The sequence below is a fragment of the Pogoniulus pusillus genome, chromosome 3 (assembly GCF_015220805.1).
Source record: "Pogoniulus pusillus isolate bPogPus1 chromosome 3, bPogPus1.pri, whole genome shotgun sequence".
NCBI classification, from domain to species: Eukaryota; Metazoa; Chordata; class Aves; order Piciformes; family Lybiidae; genus Pogoniulus; species Pogoniulus pusillus.
In genome coordinates, this window is record NC_087266.1 from 14,504,303 (window position 1) to 14,528,409 (window position 24,107).

At 41.6% G+C, this 24,107-nt stretch overlaps 1 protein-coding gene across 1 annotated transcript in view; it reads right to left on the reverse strand.

Moving 5' to 3' along the window:
* TRPC6 (transient receptor potential cation channel subfamily C member 6) overlaps positions 1-8,490 on the reverse strand; it is an 88,569-nt gene extending 80,079 nt beyond the window's left edge. Inside the window, exon 1 of the mRNA XM_064170483.1 lies at positions 7,722-8,490. Coding sequence (XP_064026553.1) covers positions 7,722-8,408 — 687 coding nt within the window. The 5' untranslated portion in view covers positions 8,409-8,490. The remainder of the gene's footprint in view (positions 1-7,721) is intronic.
* Positions 8,491-24,107: the final 15,617 nt, after the last annotated feature.

Here is a 24,107-nt window from a genome sequence, read left to right on the forward strand (position 1 = left end):
TACAAGAGATTTACTCATACAGGTCTCAACAACTTCTGCTAATTTTAATGTCTTACAAGGATGAAATTACTGTAGAGTTTTGCCTAAATAAAAGAATCAAAAGAAACCCCAACCACCCCATGCCTTGCAGGACTGCTCATGTAGTCTCTATTTCATCTTCAAAGCAACTTTCTTTGAATGCTTTTATTACAACAACACATTGTCCCCTCTTCTGGTCTGTTCTTCAGAGCTTCCCCCCTTCTCTTACTCTAAGTCTTTTGCTTATTTAATTACCTTCTTCATACTAACTGAAATCTAAAGCACACCCTGGAAGAGAAACCATTATTCTGAGCCCACAGAATATGCTAATTTATTTGCCAAGGGTGTACTTGGTGAATGTTTGTGTTTTATTACCCACAACATCACAATACCAGTTTATTACTTGGATATATTAAAGGATTGCATACAAGTTTTACATTTCACTTTACTTAGAGGGATGCAAACAGTCACAGACAAATAGTTACAGACACTATTATATGTCTGTGCAAAGCTACTAGTGATTTATTTTGTTAAATTAATGTAAGCAAGACAGCTCAGAGCTGTCATAAAACAGAAAATAATTTCAATTTCTCTACAAAGACAACAGAAGTTAGATACTAAAACTAACCATTTTCTGACATGTTGTATTTTTTTTTACTACAGTCTTTATTTTCCCTCTGTTCAGAAAAAATAACAAGAGATATTAACCAAAATTTTGATGTACTTGGCACTACAGAAACCAGTTTGGGTTTCATTTTTGTAGCAGCTATTATCCTAAGATTTAGCATTCAAACATTTTAATGCACAAATGTCCTATTCAAAATGAAAGAAAATGAGTCATTTGAGATCCATGAGTAAAGGAAAAACACAGTCAACCTCATTCGCCATTCAGTGAGACCTGGACAGACTGGACAGCTGGGCAAAGGTGAACCTAAGGAAGTCCAGCAACAGCAAGTGTGCAGGCCTGTACCTGTAGAGTAGTAACACCATGCACCAGTACAGGTTAGGGTTGATCTGCTGCAGAGCAGCCTCACAGAGAAGGACCTGGGACTAGTGGTTCACAATAAATTATCCATGGGACAGCAATGTGCCCTGGTGGCCAAGATGGCCAATAGTATACCTGGGTGCACTAAGAAGAGTGCCCCCAGCAGATCAAGGGAGGTTCTCCTTCCCCTCTACTCTGCCCTAGTGAGACGACATCAGGAATATTGTGTCTAGTTTTGGACTCCCCAGTTCTAGGGGGATAGAGAACTACCAGAGAGACTCCAATGGAAGGCTGTGAGAATAATGGACTGGAACACCTCTCTTATGAGGAAGTTTGAGAGACCTGGGGCTGTTTAGTCTAGAGAAGACAAGGAGACCTTATTAGTGTCTACAAATATCTGAAGGGTGGCTGTCAGAAGGATGGAGTCATTTTTCATTCAGTGATAACCAGTGATAAGATGAGGGGCAATGGACATAAACTCAATCACAGGAAATTCCATGTCAACATGAGAAATAATTTTTTCTTACTGTGAGGGAGACAGACCACTGGAACAGGCTGCCCAGAGCAGCTGTGGAGTCTCCCTCCCTAGAGATCTTAAAACCCATATGGATGCATTCCTGTGTGATAGAACAAGGGGACACAGTCTCAAGTTGTGGCAGGGGAAGTACAGGCTGGATGTTAGGAGGAAGTTCTTCACAGAGAGAGTGATTTGCCATTGGAATGGGCTGCCCAGAGAGGTGGTGGAGTCACCATCTCTGGAGGTGTTCAAGAAAAGACTGGATGAGGCACTTAGTGACATGGTCTAGTTGACTGGACAGGGCTGGGTGCTAGGTTGGACTGGATGATCTTGGAGGTCTCTTCCAACCTGGTTGATTCTATGATTCTATGACCCTCCCTAAGTGATCATGCTTTGCAAGGGGTGTTGGACTGGATGGTCTCTGGAGGTCCCTTCCAACCCCTAATGTTCTGTGACTCTACGAACTGAAGCACCATTGCATGCTTAGGTACTGTGATCTCTTCCAAGTTGATCCCTGACTCTTGAACATCAAATGAGGAAAAGGAATCTTTTTCAACAGATTTAGGAACAAAATAATTTGGCCTCCATAAATAAGTACTACAAAAACTGTAACATATTTTTAATATATGGATATGTGCATTTTTTTTGTGGTAGGAGATACATACATACATGCACACTCACAGTTTTCATCAGCAGTTTCCAGCTCTGGTCACTGAGACATGGCATGGATTTTCAGAACAGTATGTAATGAATCAGTTACTCCATGGTGGCCTGCATCAGGAATGGTGTGGTCAGCAGGAGCAGGGAGGTCATTCTGCCCCTGTACTCTGCACTGGTTAGACCACACCTTGAGTACTGTGTTCAGTTCTGGGCCCCCCAGTTTAGGAGGGACATTGAGATGCTTGAGCGTGTCCAGAGAAGGGCGATGAGGCTGGTGAGAGGCCTTGAGCACAGTCCTACAAGGAGAGGCTGAGGGAGCTGGGACTGGTTAGCCTGGAGAAGAGGAGGCTCAGGGGTGACCTTATTGCTGTCTACAACTACCTGAGGGGTGGTTGTGGCCAAGAGGAGGTTGCTCTCTTCTCTCAGGTGGCCAGCACCAGAACAAGAGGACACAGCCTCAGGCTACGCCAGGGGAAATTTAGGCTGGAGGTGAGGAGAAAGTTCTTCACTGAGAGAGTCATTGGACACTGGAATGGGCTGCCCGGGAAGGTGGTGGAGTCGCCGTCCCTGGGGCTGTTCAAGGCAGGATTGGACGTGGCACTTGGTGCCATGGTCTAGCCTTGAGCTCTATGGTAAAGGGTTGGACTTGATGATCTGTGAGGTCTCTTCCAACCTTGGTGATACTGTGATACTGTAGTACAGTGCCTTTGGGTAGTCTCAAATAAAAATCACATATGAAGATTTATTTTAATGAAGAGTATTATCCTCTTTAGCATCCCATAAATTTTATCTGTAAACTCCATGGTTTATTTTCTCATTTGCAAATGCAATAAAATAGCTTCCCCTCCCATGACATACTGCCACAGCTGTCATCAGTGGTGGTAGCTGAGCTGAAATGTCCACTGTGGTCAGTTTATAGCAGCTTTGGGGAACAGAGTGGTGCTCAGCATCACCACCTCCACCCCAGCCACAACACAGTGTGTTTGTAATCAAAAAAACAACTGAAGGCAAAGCAAATTCCTGCTCTAGCTCTGTTTACTGTCTTGAGACATATTCTCTTTATGAAGAATAGGGGAAGGTTATGGAGGACAGATGAGATGATAGTGTCTTAAACTGCTATTGGAAGCAGGGGTACATAGCTCTAGCTGGGCAACTCTGGATCAGAATGGTTTAGAAGGGAACAGATCTTAAAGATCCAAAACCCCTGCCATAAGCAGGGACACCTTCCACTAGACCAGGTTGCTCAAAGCACCATTCAACCTGGGCTTGAACACTTCCAGGGAGAGGGCACCCACAACTTCTCTGTGCAACCTGTTTCAGTGCTTTGCCACTCTTGCAGTAAAGAAGGGCCCTGTAGGCTGTGACAGTAGCTACTGCTGGGTGAGGTCACCTCCCCATTGTGGTAGGAGCAGCCACAGTTGGTGTTCTGGGTAAGGGGATACAGTCACTCTGTAAAGCTCAGCTGACTGTGATTTGCCTTACCTCTAACCATGTGAGCAGGAGAGCACAGCCAGGAAAGCATCACCACAGCCACTTCTCCCAGAAGGAAAGGGCCTTGTCCATGCATGCTCCAGTAACCAGTCACAGACTCCTGCTCTCCTCTAGATTGAGCCCCATATGAAAATGCTCTCAGGATGCAGGCTGACACTGAACCCCACATGTGAGATGAAGCAGCTCTCCAGACCACATCCTGGCCCATCTTAATGAACAGTAGGGACCAAGAACGGAAACATTGATACTAATATATGACAACTTTGGATTTCCAAGTGCCTTGTGAATTAAGTGGGACATAAATGTTGGACTTAGGCATCTTAGTAGGTAGATAAACAAAGTGTCCCCCTGATAAAGGGGGTCCTTACTCCTTCGCTGCCTCAGTTCTTCTCCAAAAGGTGATGTTACCTTTTCTCTAAGGGAGCTGACAATACCCTTAGTGAAGGCTGGCATCTGATTTCTGTAACAGGAACTGTGTAAATGAAAAGCAAAGGAAAATTAGACCTTGGGATGATAGATTGATTTTTTGCTTCTCATTGGAAAAGCAAACTCAGATGACCTTAACAGGGATATTAACTGTAACATATCTGTGTTTGACTTAAAAATACACTTTCCACTCCATCCCACTAAACAATAAAATAGTCTGTTGCCATTACTACTGCAGTGGACTTTGTACTAAATGCAAATCTTACCCATTTTGACGAGTACTGGGCCACAGCTGTTCTGCTCAAAACACCAGGCCACATCTCTACAGGACATTTGTCAGATATCATCTTCATCCTTATCTACATAATAGAGATATGCTCTAGGGTGGACAAACAGCTTAGATGACAGAAAATATGATCACAATCCCCCAAAATAAAATATTCTAAATAATATCAGTGTAAAGATGTACACTTAGCCATGTTACAAAAAAATCTGTTCAGAAAATCCTGATGATCTCAGAATCTCTCAGGAAGCCTGAGTTAGCCGTTTGCTTGATACAGAAATGTTCTGACAGTGTGCTTGACACATCTGCCCAGTCAGTCTTCCTTCAGAAGTCATCTTCTACTTTTTTCTGGGTTTTCTCCTAATAAAGAACGATCCTCCAAAACATTCATAAAAACAACACCTGCAGTAAAATGTAACAGGCACCTAATACTACATAACACTGCCAGAGAAGTTTGCAGTGAATATGAGTTTATCCCAGAGAACAGCAGTTTGTACTAATTATGGCATTTCCTATTTTCCACAAGTCACAGTTTCAAGATCAGTGTTATTTCTAACATAAACTGATGGTGTAACACAGGAGAGAAGTAATGTACAAGCTAGTCATGAAACAAGCATTACAGTTGAACGTTAACCCTTTCCATTGCCTCTTGATGAAGATCTGGGATCTATCTGTGACACTGGTTGCAATAGGCACCCGCTAGGAAGCTCCCATGCAACAACACCCCACCAGCAATAAAACAGAAATAAAGGTGACTTCTAGAACAGTGTATTACCAAAAAGTTCAATTTTCATTCAGATAAGATATGAGTTACTTTAAACAGCTCAGGCAAACCATAGGTTGAGCTAAAGATTGCCATGTGCAGGTTATCAATGCACTTAAAATGTAATTGTTTTGATTACACTAACACATGTGACATATTTTCCTGACAGCAACATTTTTATGCAGGGACTGCATTATCAAGGTAATTGGAGGAGACTCTGGAGACAAAGGGTAACAATTTGAGACAAACTGCTGCAAGAAGGAACGTGAGCTTGCAGGAGCGCAAACAAGCCCAGTCTCGGTAAAGACAGCGGTGTTCATTGCCTGCAACTTGTACTCACAATCGTTGTCCTGTCTGTGCTGCACCTAACTCAAGTGTTTCTCAGTCAAGTCCCCAGGCTGTCCAGGTATTTTAAGTGTTATCACTTATCAATAGTGTAAATGTTAACTTTTGTTAATGTACATACAAACAGACTTCATGGATTTCAATATTTATCCAGAACCACCACTTGGCTTTAGTATCTAACAAACCATTCCCAGAAGACCTTATGTCATCAGCCACCTGCTCCTGGTGAAACCTTGAATTCAGGGAGAGTTAAATTTCTGTGTTGCCTTGTGGGCCTGCTCCTCATGGCTCCTGTTCTCCTTCACTCTAAAGAGTATGCACATCCACAGCAGAGTTTGGCTGACTAACATCCTGCAACATGGAGCTGCTCTGGCTCTTGCCTAGCTTCCTGCTGATGGACAGTACCTTAAAACCTCTGTTGCAATCCTTAATACAACACTACACTAAAAGTCAAGCTCTAGTTTTAGAGAGGGCAACTGAGACAAAAGGGGAACTGAACAACCAAAAGTCACTTGGGGATGAGTGAGGTCACAGCAAGCAGGACCATTTCATGGTACTGCAGGGCAGTATGAAGAAGCTTTCATAGAATCAAAGAATGGTTTAGGTTGGAAGTGACATCAAAGATCATCTAGTTCCAACCCCCCCACCATAGGCAGGGACACCTCCCACTAGATCTGAACTAGCCCATCTTTTCTATTGTGCTATATTCTCTGTCCTTGTGGCACCAGCGACAAATACTGCCCTGCCAGATCATCTCACCGGTTGTGTACTGCAGCATATGTTTGAAGGACACTTCTTGCTGACTATTCCAGATGATGATGTTATTTATCTTTGTAATAATCTTAGCTTGTGTCACTCCAACTGTGGTAAATAGATCTTTACAGTCCCTCCAAATCAGACATGCTATTTATCTCAACATAACTGTGAACTTAACAGGCTGCATTTATGGTGTATGAAAAATGTTTTTTCTTTTCTGTTCTAAATTTACCTCCCTTTAAGTTAATCAAGTCCTTTTGTTCACATATTCAGCAGCTGCTAAAGAGAAAGAAGCAGAATGTGTGGTTTAAATAATCTTCTCTGAACTGTACAGGAAAGCAGTGGATGAAATCTCTGTACACTGAGGTCCTAAAAATTCCTGCCAGGAACTTCATGAGGCAGACATTCATCCTGTGCATTAGGCTGAAATACTCTTCCCAGCACTTTGTCTTACTGATACAAGATAAAAATTCTCCTCTACTGCTATCCCAGCTGCCGATTTTAAGATTCCCTTGCACCTTCCTCCTTCTTTCACCTCTCAAAGAAATATTTCAGCTTCTCACAACAGACTGGTGCCACAAAGACACACTTGTGAGTCAGGGGTAATTAACTCCAAATGGCAGCATCTGTGTTCTGGTTGGCTGAGCAGAGATGTGCTCACAGCCTTGCGAGCTGTGCTACTGCTAAGAAGATTAATGTTAAATATTGATCATGGCAATTTCAGACTCTTCCCACCACAGTGCTGAAAATTATTCTATTACTGCTTTGGTGGGGGTTTGATTTTCTGCTCTTGAAATCTGTATATCTTGCCCTGTCACAATAGTATCATATACTGCCATCTGCTTTCAACAGTCCCATTAGGTAAACTCAGTCCAAGGGATTTTAACTAATCTAAGTCATAACTAACACTGCCAATGTTTGCACAAGGTCTGACTTGGTATTTACTGACAGCAATAGGTTTACATCCCTGTTACTCTCTTAACACAAATAAACTTGATACATGGTTTTGCAGGCTGTGCACCATGGTATCTACATAACAAAAATCTCCCAAAGAACACTTATGCTTGAAGACTCTAAGCTGCCTTGAACTCCTAGATCTCAACTATTTCTTTTCAAAATCATGCACTTGTGATGCATTAAAAATTAAAACTACCAAGGTACCACTTTATTTGCCTCTTTCATTTGTCCAAAGATAGCTCCACCTATGGCCTTGAAAGTCCTCCTTTCCTATCCTGCCTGACAGGAAGTGGAAAATAAGTTCACTGGCACATTCCACATAAGCAGTATGAATAACAATCTGCACAGAGCAATCAGACATTCCTACAGATTTAAATCTCCCCTTCATTAAACAGCTACATATTTTCCCATGCTGTCCTGCTGATTTATGATGATGATGCTGATCTCCTGCTGCTCAAGCAAGGGGAGAAAGACTTTTGACTGAGTTTGTGTCTGCCAAAATCAGTATCCCTACACTCACCTTAAATTCTTTTTCAATGTTGGCAAGTACAGCCAGCTCATTGCTGAGCTCTAAGGCAGTCATTACAGGGTCTTCGCTGGACAGCGATAGATAAGCAGGACTGGCCAGACCTTTGTAGGCATTGATTCTGGATCTAGAATGGCTGAAAGAGTCATGCTTTTGTTTCTGATTGCATTCACTGCACTTGCAGAAATAGTCATGTGGCCTATCAATCCGAGCTCCTTTTCTCAGGAGGGTGTGGACAATCTCATACTCATGGCAATGAGCAGCCAGAATGATGGGTGTAACATCATGGGAAAACCGTGTGCCATCTTCATCGTATGCATAAAAGTCATCATGCTGGAGCTCCGACTGGCTAGGACTCAACGCAAGCCTCTTGCCTTCAGCAAATGCTGGGTGGTTCAGGATGGCTTCCACTATCCGCACGTAACCTTTGCTAATTGCCAGAAGCAAGGCATCCCCAACCCGAGACAGGTTCTCTTTCTTCAACAGCAGTTCTGTGATCTCCAGGTGCTCGTTGGCGACTGCCAGCTGCAAGGCGTTCTGCCCCATATAGTCCACACAGTTCACATTGAGCGAGGGACATTCTTCCAGCATTTTGCGAATCACTGGAATGTTTCCGTACTCGGCTGCATCCAAAAAGCGCTCCTCCTCCAGAGACAGGCTCGTTGAGTGGTCATTAAACATGTAGGCTGGCCCTCGACTGGCCTGCCTCCTCCCCTTCTCCCGCAGAATGGTCTGGCGGCGTAGCGCTAGTCTGTTCTCACTGCCTCGGCTGTGCGGAAACAGAGACGTTATCAGTTCTGCTTTGTGCAAGGACACAGTCGTTTGAAATAATAATTGACACAAATATGTTTATCATTTATATGCTGTATATTTTCAAGGTGGTAGTTAGACCACAAACCCTGACTTTAATGCATTTGGTATGCCACAGTCCCTACACAACCCCGGAATCAGTAGCCAGCTACATTTTATTTTGGTGAGAAAAATACTCTGTCAATCTCCATTAAGGTTATAATTTTCTTTTTTAAACCCTCTCTCTTCCCTGTTTTGTCCTTCACAGCTGTTGTGTAAATCTTAGTAAAGCTGGACTGCGCTTCAGGTTCCATAGGTAAGGGTTGGAAAGGACCTCTAGAGATCACTTAGTCCAACCATCCCTGCCAAGGCAGGTACCTCTAGATCAGGTTATACAGGAATGCATCTAGAATGTGTCCAGAGAAGGAGACTCCACAACCTCTCTGGGCACCCTGTTCCAGTGCTGTATTTCTCTCAATGGAAAGAAGTTTTTCCTTAACTTAAAGTGAACCATCTTGTATTCTAGTTGGGCACTGTGTGAAGCTATAGCTAGCCCACGAGTCAGGAAACAATATTTTGTGAGTAAATACTTAGTCTCTTGTAATTCACCATAACCTTTCTGTCATAAGCAGAAAGGTGCTCCTTGAGTCCATCTAGTGGACAAGAAGTATACTGACCACAGGAACCTTCTCTTCCAGTTCAATTGAGTTCAATTAATGTTTATATTTCTTGCTAGTTATTTCTAAATCTAGTTATTCCTCTGTATAATATTTCCATGATTGCACAAAAAATCAATTATTATTAAAATCAGTGCATTCAGAGTTGATTCAGATCTTATTTAAACAAAGTGATAGTCAAAATATCATAGATTTAAAATAAATATCTTTATTTACCCTGCAAAATAATTCCAATATATATTTTTTTCCCTTTATACAAGGAAATAAACCCTTCAACAGGATCACAATCATTATTTTTTCCTGAGATCTTACCAACTTTAGTTAACCAGCCAAAAACTTCAGTTCATTGAAAAACTTTTTCTTTCATTTCTCAAATAATAGAAACTGATTATATTCCTATTCCAGCAATACATGCAGTATAATTGATCAAAACAAAGAGCAGTCATTGCTAGTGAGAATATTTAGAATTAGCTGATTTGTCCAGCAGTATTTCCTCTTCCCTTGCTTGTATTTAGAAGAAAATCATTGCTCAAATGGGAAACTAAGGATATACATTCCCTAGACAGTAGCTCATCTTCTGGAGTTGAACTTATTACAGAATGAAATTGAACATTTTTCCAGTGTTTGCTGGACTGTATCACATTTCTGATGCAGAGAACCTGTGTAACCCATTTTCCCTACATCAATACATTTTTTATATATGGGAAAATAAATCCAATTTTGCCCACTTCCAACTACAGTCAACTAAAGTTAAGTGTTTGTAATTAAAGCTGGGTCTTGGAGCACAAGACTAAAAACATATTTAATTGCAACAATGAAAACAAATAATTCTGCTTTATTATTTCTGTTTAATTAGGTACACATGATAAATACTAATTCAGGAGTTTGTTTTAAAAAGTCTATTTCATTACCTCCAAGAGCAGAGAAAGGAATTTGATCACCCAGTGGAGTTATGTTCAGTCAAGGTATGTTCTGATGTTCTTACATGTTTTTTACCATTGCTAAGATCTCTTCAGTCCATTTTTTGTCAAAAAGATGCTCATGTCAGGATCTATTGTCACAGACTTTGGACACACAATTCTTAAAGCCATTCGAAAACTTAACCTCCCCAGACTATTGAATAACCATTGGCCTCTACTAATGCACTTCAGGGGAAATGCTGTCTAAATAACCATACTTGCTATTATTAAAGAGGCAGCACGGACAAGCCTATAATGCCACCACAATTTTGGATATCATACTATAGGAAGGAGTTCTATAAAACAATAAATTAAGTGCAAGAGAGCAGCAAGACTCACAGAGTCTCTATTTTCCTCTTAACATGGTAAGATTGATTATGTGAATGATATAGGGTGGTATTCAGCTTGTCTTACTTCTACCTTATGTCATGGTAGGCCTGAATAGGCCAAATGAGACCTGAAACATGTCCTGGCTTGGCCAGACAAGTTTTTCTGCTCTCCCTCCTGTTATGGGGAGAAGCAACTGCAGGAAAGAGGACAAAGAACCTGGAACCATTGAGTCTAGGGACTCTGGCTCACCCAGACTTGTTTGTGTCCTATGGTAAACAAGATACACATGCTTAGCTTGTGCAAGGCCTATGGTTTTCCCAAATTTGGGTAAAGCAAGCCTATGGCTTAACCTAATATGATCAAGCTTGGCTAACTGACATTCTGGTTGGCTATTGTGTGTCCAAAGGTCCATTAGCCTCGTGTTGTATTGATAAAAAGAGATGAGCAGGTAAAACAATGCTCTGCTGTTGCATTCGTGTCTGTTGCCTGCCGCTATTACTCTGTGTTTCTGGCAGCGTTCTGCCTTATTGCATCCTAAGCTGCCTGGAAACTGCCTGCCTTGAATTTACCAGGAACAGGCTCTAAATGCCTCCATGCAATCGTCCTGCATAGCCAGTGTGACATTGTGCTAAGAAGACTGCACATTGCAAGGCATCCTGCCTGCACCTGAAAGTCTCCTGCCAAGAAGGGAAGTCCTGGACACACAGATCATGCAGAAAGCCAGAACCAGGTCAGAGATTGTCTGCCTGCTTTCTCCAGTAGCCTGTGAAGCCTGGGAAGAATCAAGTTTCAGCAGCCAATGAGACAGTAACAGAATTCCCTGAAAGTGTCTGGGTACTGTCTGAAGCTGTAGCTAGCCCTGTGAGTCGGGAAAAAGTGTTCTGTGAGTAAATACTTTAAGCCACTTGTAATTCACCATTGCCTTCTGCCATAAGCAGAAAGAAGCTCCTTGACCCCATCTAGTAGGCAAGCAGAATAATTAACCACAAGCGGTATATTGACCGCAGGAACCTTCTCCTCCAGTTCAACTGACTTCAATTAATGTTTATATTTCTTGCTAGTTATTTCTAGATTTAGTTATTCCTCTGTATAATGTTTTCATGACTGTGCAAAGAACCAATTATTATTAAAATTAGTGGTTGGGGATGGTGAGAGTTTTGAATACCAAAATTAATAAACAATTTTAATTATTGAAAATCATGTCTCACAAGTAATTAATTACACCTTAGGATCAGTAGGATTCTTGTAAAAGTAGTTATTTTGATCTACTCTGTAAACGAAGGGGAAACAATTCCCTATCTTTAACATTAGTTTTAAGACATGTGGAGCACTTAAATTTTTCCAATGTCTGAAAAACAATCCTATCTGATTAGGTGAGATTAAAGACTCCTTTAATTTACATTATTTAGTAGGAAAATAGATGGAAGGATATTGGAGTTAAGTCCCTTACAACTTCAGATACCATTTCAAACAATTTCCACTGAAATACAAGACTCAATCTTAAAGGAAATGGCTGTCTTGCAGGAATTCTATTTTGTCTTGCTAATTCCACTGAAAGACTAATCCAGAAATTGATTGTTCTAGCAATCAGAAACATCCATTTAATTTTCAGCCTAAATTTAATAATGGCCTATTTATATCAATTTGGTTTTGCTTAGGAACCAAAGCTATATTTCAAATTAAGTAAACTTTCCTGTAACAATGGTCACCTGGAACACACAAACACGCAGTAAACATATCCCCTACAAACAAAAATATCCCTTCTGAACCTTCATTTTTTGCTGAGGTAAGTTAAGGTTGTCTCATTTCCTGCTATGTCCATGCTTCAGAGTACTCCAAATTCCTTTCTTCTCCCCCTCTCTAAGTATTTGAATGGGGAGGAGAAGACGCAAAACTGCTTTCCCCCCACACTCCACCCTGCAGGCTTGAAGGGGGGAAGCACGTCTCTTAGTTTTACACCGCCCCTGCTCTTGGGTAGTACTCTCCACTTTTGCCCCATTCTTGTAGGCTTGGCAAGCTCTGAGGTCCTTTTGAGGGAGTGCCACTGGCAAGTGGCACCCGGACTAGCTACATTCTTACCCTATCAGCAGCCAGCTTCCTGGCTGCCTTCCAGACTGGGGGACCCTAGCAGTCTGGCTCTCTCCTGCCGCTGCCAAGGCAGCATCACTTCCACAAATCCCTGTCTTGTGGCAGCTGTGTCTCAAGACATTTCTCAGTTTGGCAGCTTTGCCACTCTCCTTGGGCTTCTGCTGCATGGATCCAGACTATTGGATATTGCTTGCAGCATTAGGAGGTAGACAAGCCGCAGAGAAATCCAGCAGGGGATCACTGTCGAATACCTATCTCACCTCCATGAGTAAAGCCTGCTGTTCCCTTAGTTCTCTGCTCAGCCTGACTGGTAGTGGCATTTATAGCTTAGCCTTTTTCATTTCCTGACTTCCTAAATCTCCAAATTTGTCCATAACTGTTGGGGTTCGGAGGCTGGCGAGAGGCGAGATCAGGGCACTGACGAGTCGCCTCTATAGCTTCTGTGCATCAGTGCAATTTATTAGGGTAGTGCAGTGTCTTATATAGTGCTCAGAGGAGGTGTATCCAGCCAGCCTGGGGCTGGCACAAGTGGACAGTACAGATTGGCCCAAAGCCATGTGCAGGGTGCAGATAAGTTACCCTTATCAAAACAGCCCGTGGTTCCACCTCAGGGGGCTGGCAGGGTCAGCCCCCTGGAGCTATGTAAGCCCCAGGGGCTGGCAGATTCCATCCCCTAACAGGTGTGCATGGGTTGCTCAGCCTAACAGCCTAGCTTCCTTGGGGCCTGCTGGACTCCAAGGACATCTCCCATCACAAGGTCTCATGTTTGCAGCTCATGCCCCGCTGCGGGAGAAATTCTCCCACACATAACATCTTTTTGAAGAATTCCTGATTGAATTAGAGCCTGTAAATAAAGCTAAAGTAGTTTTGTATATAGTTTAGGGGCAGGGTTTTCAGGAAAAATAAAAATATTTCTATTTTTATAATTCCTGACTTGGCCACATTAATTCCCTGCCTCCAAGACATTCCATGCAGTTAAAAGTCCACTCAAGTACACCTTCTGAAACTAAACAGTAATCCCACATGTCAGTGTTGGGAGCGAAGTGATTAGTAACCATTCTGTGTTAAAACTTGCATCTCTGGGCATCTCTCTGGTGCATTTACATTCAAAAAAAATCATTTAGCTATTACGAATTCTTTGGTCAGCCAGAGATAAGTCTTCTGTGGTCTGCCTTTCCTTAATAAGGTGTCAGACAGTGAATACCTGATTTCTGAACTGAAAGAACTGTGCTGAAAGAGCCAATTTCAACCCTCAACTACCTTTGAGGACATGTTACAGGGAATTCTGGAGCTGAGAAAATTTGGGCATGGGATACAATTGTGAGCATTCACAGCATCATCATCTAAAGTAATAAGGTTTGCAATAGCTGCTACAGGTTGAATAAGTGGCAGAATGACCAGATAAGCCTCCTCTTCTTTTCCTTTTATTCAGGTAAAAGGGTTTATTATATGCCAAACTTGCTGTGTAAAAGTACTCTGTTAACTCATTTAAACTTGACGTTTGGCTTACTTCTTAAAATGTATTACCTCTGAAAGAAGACTATACATCTTCTTAGAAAACTGAAACACATAAAATGACAAAATCTAATTACAATTCTTTCTTCACAACCATGCTTTAGTTAGAGGCACCACTCTGAAGCTTCTTACTTGTGCATATAATGCAAAACCAGATATAATGTCTATAGCTCTCATAAAGACAAAATATATGTATATTGACAGCAATGCAAACGTACAGGCTGCAAGCACAGAGAGGGGAGAAAAGGGGGCTAAGACTGCTGCTAATATCCAAAAGTAAAATGCTCAAATCATAGAGAAAAATAATCTCAAAGCAAAGGAAGAAAATTGTATTACTGCACCACACTGGTACTCAATCTCCTCCAGCTCCAGAACTTTGAAAAGTGGCCATTTAATGAATATGACAATATTATCCACCCCTGTTCAAACTCATGTAACTGGCTAAAACCATGTTGAAACCATTCAGTGATCACCTCTGCGGATAAGTTTCCAGAAAACTCCAAAGGCAACAGATTTTTTATAAATAGAAAACTTTTTAAAAGGCAGTGCAAACCAAATCAATGATTTTAAAATTTAATTCTCATATGATGTTGGAAAATTGTCAATTAGCAATTAACTACAACATCCAGCAAGCAAACTAGCAAAAGAGGCTCAAAGAAGTTATGAAGAGAAAGCACATTTGGTTGGAAAACTGTAGTTATCAGTCCACATAAAGTCAAATTGCCCAGAAAATCAGACTTAGATCCAGTACTATTAAATACATTCATTAAATGTGATGTATGATAGAATACAAACTCCGTATTTTACATGGGAACTGAAAACATGAGGAAAGCAAGGCTAGGATTTTGAACAGCCCTGAGAAGTGATCTGAAATAAATGCAATTTGAAAGCAAGAAGTAAAAGGGTTTGTACCTAAATAAGAATAAGCAAGCACATAGAATTTTTTGTGTTGAATTTCATAGAATCAACCCAGGTTGGAAGAGACCTCCAAGATCATCCAGTCCAACCTAGCACTCAGCCCTAGCCAGTCAACCGGACCATGGCACTAAGTGCCTCATCCAGGCTTTTCTTCAACACCTCCAGGGACAGTGACTCCACCATCTCCCTGGGCAGCCCATTCCAATGCCAATCACTCTCTCTGTGTGAAGAACTTCCTCCTAACATCCAGCCTATACTTCTCCCGGCACAACTTGAGACTGTGTTCCCTTGTTCTGCTGGTTGTCTGGGAGAAGAGACCAACCCCCACCTGGCTACAACCTCCCTTGAGGAAGTTGTAGACAGCAACGAGGTCACCCCTGAGGCTCCTCTTCTCCAGGCTAAACAATCCCAGCTCCCTCAGCCTCTCCTCATAGGGTTTGTGTTCCAGTTGGATGAGGTGGTTGGGTGACCTTTGGACGTCAATTCCAACCCAGACTATCCTGTGATTCTCTGATAGTAAATGAAGGGAATAGCCTAGGTTAGTTAGAAAGGGATAGGTATCACATAATATTGGTGTTACACAAACTTGTGGTGCACTTCAAAACCAATACAGACCAAATACAATTACAGTATGACTACAGAGCTGGTCAAACACCTGGAAGACATGAAATAAAGTACTAGTAGTTTTTGTTTAATACAGGAAAGATGGAAGGAAAATAGAGATAGTTCAAACCAATGGTGTAAAAGGAAGGAAATAATTTGTCTCTATTCAGGTCCAGGATTAGTCAAAACCAGTAGCTCTGAAGTTCCTAAAACATGATAGTGAGAAAATATTTCAGAGGGAAGAGAATTACTTGGATTTTCTATCCTTCTACTCTTCCTTATCATATACTTGTACTAAAAGTATAATATGCAGTGTATGATGTAATGATGAGTTACAATACTTACAATAGAAGATGATATATTGATATATAGAAAATACATAGTAACATATGTAAAACTAAATACTATATATTAGTCCAATCAGAGATAGGATGAGAGCTTAGACACACGGTCTGAATCTCTATGAGATGCCATGCTGCAGCACTGAAATCAATAGACTGTAGAAAGGAAGATTCTCTAGATATAGAGAGAGTGAACATTTGGAACAAATATCTGAAAACAACCCTCAGTTTTCCATCACCAGAGAGCTTATAAAACAGATGAGTTAAGGAAGTGGTAGGAATATCTAGGGGACAGCTGAGATAACTTGGCGGAGAGAAATTGGCTAAGATGTCCATGTCTCCCCATTATAGGTTTAAGACTAAGGTATTATTATAAATAAAAGTTTTCCTGAGAATTTGAAAGTCCAGTGGTGCTGGACATCCCCAAGGGTCTTAAACAGGACTTTACAAAATATCTTTATCCCATTCCTCTGCAAATCTGTATGTAAACTGAATTGCAGTCACAGAACATTAGAGGTTGGAAGGGATCTCCAGAGATCATCGAGTGCAAACTCCCCTGCCAGAGCAGGATCCCCTAGGGCAGTTCATATAGGAATGCATCCAGGCAGGTTTTGAAAGTCTCCAGAGAAGGAGACTCCACAACCTCTCTGGGCAGTCCATTCCAGTGCTCTGTCAACATCACTGTAAAGAAGTTTCTCCTCATGTTGAGGTGAAACCTTCTATGTTCCAGTTTGTAGCCATTGCTCCTTGTCTTATTGTTGTGCATCACCAAAAAGAGATTGGATCCATCCACTTGACACCCACCTCTCAGATATTCCTAGACATTGATGAGATCCCCTCTCAGTCTTCTCTTCTCCAGACTGAATGACCCCAGGTTTCTCAGTCTCTCTTTGTAGAGCAGATGCTCAAGTCCCCCAGTCATTCTCATGGCTCTCCAAAGGACTCCTTCCATCAGGTCCCTGTCTCTCTTGAACTGGAGAGCCCGAAATTGGGCTACCCAGATGCAGAACCCTGCACTTATCCTTATTGAACATCATTGAAGTTGCAGCTTGTTCTTTCTCTATTTATTCTCTGCTCTCCTGTGCTTTGCTCTTGATCTTCTTACTCCTTCCTTGCTTATCTTTTTTAGGTTTGGGAGGTAAAATTCGGTGTGGTAGGAACAGAGAGGAATTATTTCAACTATATAATGCAGCCTTCAGGTCTTGTCCAGGGGGGTCTGGGTTATTGTCGGGTTACATATGTATATATTTATATGTATATATTTATTACCTTTTGTATTTAGTCTGTTTCTGTAAATAATCATTTAATTTAACTTAAAAATTCTGTACAAGTGTGGTTATTTAATCCTTTTGGGAGTAAATTCCAAATTCTGTGTGGTGCAAACCCACTACACTCTCTGAGACCTATTGTCTACAATTTGATGCTGCAATTAACAGTGACAGTACCATCTGCTTTGATGTACTGATGGGTTCCTCTACAACCCTTAAATTCTAAGTGGGCTAGTGTTGAAGTGCTTAGTAAACAAGAAGCCAAAACTAGCTGTTAACATTTACAACAACATTTCAAACTAATCAATGACTGAGGAAAGCCCATAATTAAACTCCCTTTCATTCTGCAACACATGCAAGGTACAAATATGAGTACTACTACTTGAGGGTTTTTTATCAGAGGATGCACATCTAACTCCAAGCATGAAATATGTCTTCTTAATACCATTAATTGAAATTACAGTAGAAACTGATGTGTCTTCTGGGACTGCCCTAGAGGTAGTTCTAAGAGCTAGATTGTCATACTTTTTTGTTTACATATTGTTGAGAATTATTTTCTCTGAGTTGATTATGTTGTGAAAATGCTTTTGTACAGTACTTTTAAAAAGCACAGAATGTTAGGGGCTGGAAGGGACCTCGAAAGATCATCTGGTCCAACCCCCCTGCCAGAGCAGGATCACCTATACCAAACCACACAGGAACACATCCAAGTGGGTCTTCAATACCTTCAGAGAGGGAGACTCCACAACTCCCCTGGGCAGCCTGTTGCAGGGTTCCATCACCCTCACAGCGAAAAACTTTTCCTCGTGTTTCCATGGAATTTCCTATGCCTCAACTTCCACCCATTGCCCCTTGTCTTGTCATTGGGCATTGCCAAGGAGAGCCTGGCTCCATCCCCTTGGCACTCACCCTTTACACAGTCATAAACATGAACGATGCCACCTCTCAGTCTCCTCCAAACAAAAGAGCCTCAGCTCACCCAGTCTCTCCCCACAAGACTTTTGTGGCTCTGCGCTAGACTCTCTCAAGCAGTTCCCTGAGGTCCTTCTTGACCTGAGGGGCCCAGAACTAGACACAATGTTCCCAATGCAGCCTCACTAGGGTAGAGTAGAGGGAAAAGACAACCTCTCTCGATCTACTAACCACAACCCTTCTAATACACTCCAGGATGGCATTAGCCTTCTTGGCCACCAGACCACATTGCTGGCTCATGGCTAACCTTTCATCCACTAGGACCCCCAGGTCACTCTCCACCCACTTCACTACTCTCCAACAGGTCAGTCCCCAGCCTATACTGATACCTGAGGTTGATCTTTCCCAGGTACAAGACTCTACACTTGCCCTTGCTGAACTTCATTCAATTTCTCCCTTCCCAGCTCTCCAGCATAAGTCACACTGAGTGGCAGCACAACCCTCCAGTGTGTCAGCCACTCCACCCAGTTTTGGAGAGCATTTCCTCACCCACAGTTTGGTGAGAAGAGCTTAGTGCTCTTAGCTGATCTTTCACTCCAGTAGTAAAACCAGTGGCTTATTATGGACAGAAGCAGCTGCCTGCCCCTCAAATGGCAATGACAAGCAAATGGATGAATTTAGAGAAAAGGATTAGGAAAACAGTGTCTGGAGAAAAATGGTCCAAGATGGAAAGACAACCTGGAAAACTGTAACTGCATCTGCTTAAAGGAGACTCATTGGAAACAACAAACACAAAGTTAGAGCATTCTGACTCCTCAAAGCTTTTGAATAGAGAAATGGTATTTAAATTCTTTCTTAAGGAAAAGGAAAGAGTGCACCTTAAAAGCATCTTTATACACCATACTTTGCAAGGCAAAGAAAACATTAAACAGCATAGGATGGTAAGGCAGGATAGAGGATACTAAGAAATTGGTTGAGATTGATTATCATGAACTGTCAAAGGATGGATTTTTATTTTCTTTGGACATTAGTGGAATTTTAAGCTTTAGAAGGCTACTCTGGGACAAGGTCTTGTAGGTCTGAAGATCTTCTTGTAGCCAATCACATGTGTAATTTCATGCTGGATGCTGAAAACTTCTGTCAATAAGTTTTAAATAAAAGCCTAATTTTAAGGCCATTACTGGGAAAAAAACGAATTGCTATTTTGTAGTACCTGATCTTGCTCAGAATGGTGCCCAGCTGCATTGCAAAACTTTGGATTTGAGTTCCTTTAAATTTAAATATATAACTGCTCAAATGTTGGGTTTTTTTTTCCTCAGCCATACAAAATACTGAATGCATTCATGTCTTAAAACACACTTTAAGTGTAATTGTCTACATCCACAGATTCATTGATTAAAGTACTTATTACTCTGAGATTGTTCAAATTCAGGAGTGGTTGGGTTTTTTTTCAGACTGTTTCTTGCAGCATGTGGCAAAGAATACCAGTTTGTGCCCACCAGAGGGAACTCCTTACCAGGCTTGGGAGTTGACACCACCAGTTTTCCCCATACTGTTGGTTTTATTTTGGTCAGCCCCGTACCCTTGTGGAGATAGACCATCCAAAGTTTACTGGTTTCAGCAACAGTAAAACAAAGACCAGAAAGTCTTAATAATTCAAACTAAAGCTAATGTTTTAGCTTGAGATTGGGGAGAACAAAAGTTAGAAGGAAATAAAACATACAGTATAACTTTAGCTCAAATTTAACAGGGATGGTTACTTTGCTAATTTGTGCTTTTTATATGGAATACTTAAAGTAACTCACAGCCTTCATCACCATATGTTTACAGAGATATTGTACTTTTAGCATATTTCAAGAAATATGGTAAATTCCTAGAGTCTGACATCATCATTTTGAGATGACATAAATCATTCTGCAGTCCCAGAGTATATATGGAATTGGGCTTTAAACAAATTATATAGAATCGTAGAATCAACCAGGTTGGAAGAGACCTTCAAGATCATCCAGTCCAACCTAGCACCCAGCCCTGTCCAATCAACTAGACCATGGCACTAAGTGCCTCATCCAGTCTTTTCTTGAACACCTCCAGAGATGGTGACTCCACCACCTCCCTGGGCAGCCCATTCCAATGCAAATCACTCTCTCTGGCAAGAACTTCCTCCTAACATCCAGCCTATACTTCCCCCAGCACAACTTGAGACTGTGTCCCCTTGCTCTGTTGCTGGTTGCCTGAGCTTGCATGTTCCATGTTTTTGGCGCCTTTTTCACTGCATGATTACCAGCCAGTGTCTAACTTTGTCACTGCAGCTGATGGTTCTTTCTGAGGTTCCTTCTGTTAGTTCCTCTTCAGGAAATTCAGTCTGGTCAAGGGCCTGCTGTCAGGTTCAAGCCACATCTTCTACAGAGCTATTAATACTGTACGGTATATGTGCCATGCAAGCAGCTTGCTGTGCTAACTATCTTTGGTGACTTACTAGTTTCCATTACTCACCTAATTACAAGATGGCTATGGGCAGCTTCTGCTATCACAATGGCTAATGTAGATAACAATTGCTAGGTGACTGGCTGACTTGAGCAAGCTTTTCCTTTCCATTAATTATCACTGAGGGCTCTGCGTTAATAAGCCCAACAGTTAGCAATCTAAAAAGTCAAGGTTTGACTTTATCCAAGATAACGATTTAGAATCTATTTGTTTGCCTAGGTATGAGTGCACTGAAAAGGTCTATCTGGCTTATATCAGATCCACCACTGAAATTTCCATAACTCTCCTTCTTTTTTAAAACAAAGCTAATAGTATGTCCAGTTAGAACAACCACAATCAATATAATAGCTGTCACACAAACACAGCTGGTTGTCTACAACAAACATGCTTCTATAAACAGAAGATTATTACATTAGTCATGAAGTAGCGGATGTCAGCAAGATAGCCCTTGTTATTTTCTCAGAGTTCCTCATGCACAAAGTGATAAGAAGTTCGAATAAAGAAAAATCTGCTTCTCATATAGATCTCTGGAAAGTTGTGCTACCATGTAGTATGTGCTTTGGTGCTGCGTCTCACTGGTTATAAATAAAAGCACTTGAAATAGAGCATGGATGCTTGTACTGATGCTAAAACTGGATACAAACAAAGCTAACTTCTATTATGCACAAGCAACTTCATCTCGGTACTCTCCTGTTGGAAACTCTAAGATTTTTAAAGAGAAAATGTGTTTCAGCCTATAAATTACAACCAAGGTTCAGTGTTTGATCTCTACAAATCAAATCCGGTGACACAGATTGTTGGCCTCATAGAGATGGAGGCACAAACACATTTTTTTTCATTTGACTAAATATCTTAATTCCTATACTGTCTTAATTTATAATGTGCAACGGTTTTACTAATTGCCTAGTTAATTAGGTAATGGTGTTTTCATGTCATAGAATCATAGAATCAACCAGGTTGGAAGAGACCTCCAAGATCATCCAGTCTGACCTAGCACCCAGCCCTAGCCAGTCAACTAGACCATGGCACTAAGTGCCTCAGCCAGTCTTTTCCTCAACACCTCCTGGGACAGTGACTCCATCACCTCCCTGGGCAGCCCATTCCAATGCCAATCACTCTCTCTGGTAAGAACTTCCTCCTGACATCCAGCCTTGACCTCCCCCAGCACAACTTGAGACTGTGTTCCCTTGTTCTCTTGCTGGTTGTCTGGGAGAAGAGACTGACGCCCACCTGGCTAGAACCTCCCTTCAGGTAGTTGTAGACAGCAATGAGGTCACCCCTGAGGCTCCTCTTTTCCAGGCTAAACAACCCCAGCTCTCTCAGCCTCTCCTCATAGGGTTTGTGGTCCATTCTTGCAGAAACACTCCCATGCTCTGCTCCGCTTTGGCTGCTCATTCCTATTCTCACATAAAAACTGGAACATCTCCAGGTTGACCCCAATCAAGAAATTTATCCAAATGAAAATTAATGTTTCTAGGGAAAAAAATAAGAAGTTACTCTAAACCCAGCTCTCCAATCCCATCTATCATAACAAATACAAATGTGCTGGCTTACGGTTGGAGGTAGTGTGATGACAGGAATGACAGGCAGGGTCCATGAAGAGAGGGAGATGATTCTTGTGGTGAGAGTGGCTGTTAAAAATCACCTCAAATTGTACAGAAATCTACAGACTAATGCCACTTAAACATCTACAGTAATGCTGCTATGTGCCACAAAGACTGCCTACCACTTAGTAGAGTTTTGGTTTTAGGTTGTACTCTTCCTCTCTCCATTTCACTATCTTGTTTTGCTTCATAGTACATGATGAGCTTTATTAGTCAGAAAAATAGGCTACAATTAAAAAAAAAAAAAAGAGGTTTTATTTCAATCAGCATTTTATAATCACTCATCAGTGAGCAGATGATCTAGAAGACAGGTAAAAAAACAGAACAAACAAAGTGGATTTTCTGTATCAAACTCTGTGTTGTGGTTGGCCATGTCACAACCACATAAACAGAACCTGCACATGTTATACATATTTCAGTCAGTAACACTGGTCTTTCAGCTGATCTGCATCAAACCTAAAAGCAGCTACAGCTCTAATTTTACTGAACACTAAGCAGAAATTTGGAACCTCTGGGTACAGAAGGACCAGGTTATTTTCTAATTATTTAATGCTTTACTTTCTGCTATCTACAGTTCACAAATGGGATGCTTACAGTCAGTCACTTTATCCGATTCCCTGCCCCCTGAACTCCCTTGATGAAACCTCTGAGTCATCAAAAGGGAACTACTGAACTTCTGCTACTGAGAATCACAGAGAATGGTCAGAAGCCTAAATAGCAAAAGCCCCAGTTACACACATCCCTTCTCTCTCAAAAGCACAGAGAATCATAGAATGGTCTGGGTTGGAAGGGACCAGCTTTCCTGTAGCAGGCCAACTTCCAGCTTCTCCTGTTCATTGCCTGTGCCAATGAACTGACAGAATAACATATTTAGCACTATCTGGCAACACAACATTGCACGTCCATAGTGTGCATTTTCCTCTTGACATGTCTTCTTTGATTTTGACCACACATAGGCATGTTTTTAAATAGAACTTGGAGGGAGAGCTGATGACTTCTACTGCCTGCTCTCTCTCTCAATCTCTCTTCTATTTATTTTTTTCCCAGGAACAAGCACAAGCAGTGTGTAACTCTTCTCTACACAGGGTATAGGGAAAAGAAAACAGCAAGTAAATTAGCAGAGAACTGCTCCAAAGCAAGTCAAAGGACATGGCCCTTTATACTGTGTGGTTCATATGCAGAATCTATCACACAGTGAGAGGGATGAAGTTAATGATACCTTCAAGAGGCAACTAAATAAATTCAGCAAGCAGAAATGCACTGCTGATATCAAATACCAAGTTTCTGACTAGCAAACTACAGGAAGGTGGGAAACTGCCTTCTTGTGTTCACTAGTCTCACAGTCTCTCAGAGATTTCTTTGGGCCTCTGCTGAAGACAGGATACTGTGAGCTCTGTAGTTTATTCCTTCTACATGTACTTTTGTGTATAAAATCATCTCCATACCTAACCAAGTATATAATTTGCACAACTCATAAGGTTTTCTTGAACCACAGGTAGAACTGAGGAGAAGTAATAGTTTCTTCTTCTAGCCTTTTACACTGGGAAGAAGAATTCAGTAAAGGTACTCCCACACCTTTATAAAGCCCGCTGCAAAACCCAACAGCTTCTCTTATAATCTGCACTGATCCCTATGGCATCAAAGAGCCCTGCACTGGGTTTGTGTGCTAAAGGTTTGGCAGTGATGGTGTTACACGGGTGGCTTCTGTGAAAAGCTGCCAGAAGTTTCCTCTGTGACAAACAGCCACTGCCAGGCAGAGGGACCCGGGCAGGCTGGATAGATGGGCACAGTCCAATGCCATGAGTTTTAACAGGGCTAAGTGTACTTTGCACTGAACAAGGCAAGTTCTGCACTTTGGCCACAACAACCCCATGCAGTGCATACAGGCTGGA